The 2,410-nt window shown below is 46.3% G+C and overlaps 1 protein-coding gene across 1 annotated transcript in view; it reads left to right on the top strand.

Annotated features, from left to right (window-relative positions):
* Positions 1–2,410, top strand: part of LOC105502861 (inositol hexakisphosphate and diphosphoinositol-pentakisphosphate kinase 1-like) — an 11,569-nt gene that overhangs the window by 5,586 nt on the left and 3,573 nt on the right. Inside the window, 4 exon segments of the mRNA XM_011929520.1 lie at positions 5–97; positions 422–549; positions 758–872; positions 1,044–1,151. Coding sequence (XP_011784910.1) covers positions 5–97; positions 422–549; positions 758–872; positions 1,044–1,151 — 444 coding nt within the window.

Here is a 2,410-nt window from a genome sequence, read left to right as displayed (position 1 = left end):
CAAGTATGATGTGCAGCACAATGGGAGTCTGGGACTTGAAGGCACAGCAGAGTTGCTCCGTCTCTCTAAGGCATTGGCTGATGTGGTCATTCCCCAGGTGTGTCTTGTATAAGGGACCTAGCCTGGGGATGAGGGTGTTGGGAAGGGAAGAGAGAAAAGGTGGAAAGGAATGGTGATTTGGGACTAGAGGAAAGCCACTTAGAGAAGGAATAAGTTGAGTTTCTACATTTCTCAGGGTCCAGTCTGGCTCTTGGTAAGTACAGGAGGCTAATTCAGGAGACACCTGGAAGAGGGGGAATGTAGTGGACATGAAAGAAGCCCTAGACGTGAGGTGAAGACAGGCATGATCTTGGTCCTGGGAATATGAGGCATGAGAAAACAAGATTTATTGAGGTATTTATTCCTGGCCTGTGGCCCCTAGGAGTACGGGATCAGCCGGGAGGAGAAACTGGAAATTGCTGTGGGCTTCTGTCTTCCACTGTTGCGGAAGATACTGCTTGACCTGCAGAGAACCCATGAGGATGAGTCTGTCAACAAGCTGCATCCCCTGTGAGGGAGGGCTGGGAGGGGTGTTGGATGGAGGGAGGGGCATGGCAGGGAGTCTTGGGGGAATCAAGGCTGGGACAGCCTGGGGAAGCAAGAATAGACAAGATTTTGGGATGGAAAGGAGAGAAGTCTTTGAGGTGGGAGAAGAGAGTTTGCAGAAGGGTGGGAGAAGGATTAACTGACTGTGTGAGTGATTTAGCTGTTATCTCAGGTACTCCCGAGGCGTGCTCTCCCCAGGTCGCCACGTTCGAATGCGTCTCTATTTCACCAGTGAGAGCCACGTCCACTCCCTACTCAGTGTCTTCCGTTATGGAGGACTTCTTGATGTAAGGATCCTCTTTCTTCTTTAGCCTGTGAACAGATTTTTTTCCCAGCATTCTTTCACTCTTCTCCTCATGCTTTTTAAATGAAAGCTTTCTCCCTTCTCATTAGCTCCCTGCTCATTCCCTGACTCCCTTTTCCTTAAGCAATGGCTTACCTCTTTTTGCATTTGGTAGGAGACCCAGGATGTACAATGGCAGCGAGCTTTGGATTATCTTAGTGCCATCTCAGAGCTTAACTACATGACCCAGATTGTCATCATGCTTTATGAGCACAACACACAGGTGAGGAGCCAGCAGGTTGGGGATGAGAGGAAGGCCCCTTCTTTTGACTTCTATTAAAAAGAAAACTCACTTATCCTTATGATTTGGAGAATCCAGCCAGGTGTGGCACTTAGGCACAGCATGACACAGAGCATCCAGGAGGTTCTTACTGGAACAGAAACTATGTTCTGGGATATTGCTGAGCCAGAGAGATCACCTAGAACACAGCTCTGGCATTAGGAAGAGTATGGAATTTGGGACAATGTTACAAGTCTTATTTCCTTAAACATGGTTATACATATACCTTCTGCATATGGCTCCATAATGATACTTTTTTTTTTTTTTTTTGAGACAAGGTCTCACTCTGTCACCCAGGCTGGAGTGCGGGGCTGCAATCTGAGCTCACTGCAGCCTTGCAACCTCTGCCTCCTGGTCTCAAGTGATCCTCTCACATCAACCTCCCGAGTAGCTGGGATGACAGACATGTGCCACCATGCGTGGCTAATTTTTTGTATTTTTTGTGGAGATAGGGTCTCAACATGTTGCCTAGGCTGGTCTCGAACTCCTGGAATCAAGTAATCTGCCTGCTCCAGCCTCCCAAAGTGCTAGGATTACAGGTGTGAGCCACTGCTCCCGGCCCAGAAGATACTTTTAAATGTTGTGCTATATGCACCATAGCCAAACTGAGTTATTGTGGAAGGTGATGGGAAGGGTTGTAAAGCTGGAAGTTCAAAAGTCATGTGCAATGGTGAAATCACAAATGGTAGAGATGAGGGAATGAGGATCCTGTAAGAGACAATATATAGTTGAAAGAAAGATATAACAGGTCAGCCCCGGAGTGGGACAAGACCCTGAATTCCTGGGAGGATGAATCCCAACACTTTGGGAGGCCTAAGAGGGAGAATTATTTGAGGTCAGGAGTTCAAAACCAGCCTGGACAACAGGGCAAGATCCTATCTCTATAAAAAACATTTAAAAAAATAAAAAATTTTAAAAAAACAAGGCACAAGCAAAGGAAAGTTCTCAGTATATCATCTCTCAGACTTGATAAGATTGATTTCTTTCTTTCAGGCCTATAGGAAGCTTCCTGTTGTAATCACATTCTTTCTTTTCAATTACTAGTGCTGCTTAGACCCTGGCTTATCCGGGGTGATGGTTGTCCAGGATATTTTCCTCAGCTTTGCAAGAAAGTCATCTCTCTGCTCCTTGGTCACAAAGTCTTTTTTTTTTTTTTTTTCAGACGGAGTCTTGTTCTGTCGCCCAGGCTGGAGTGCAGTGGC

The sequence above is a fragment of the Colobus angolensis genome, unplaced genomic scaffold (assembly GCF_000951035.1).
Source record: "Colobus angolensis palliatus isolate OR3802 unplaced genomic scaffold, Cang.pa_1.0 Scaffold817, whole genome shotgun sequence".
NCBI classification, from domain to species: Eukaryota; Metazoa; Chordata; class Mammalia; order Primates; family Cercopithecidae; genus Colobus; species Colobus angolensis.
The sequence above is the reverse complement of the archived record's forward strand: the minus strand, read 5'-3'. Positions and strand labels throughout refer to the sequence as shown.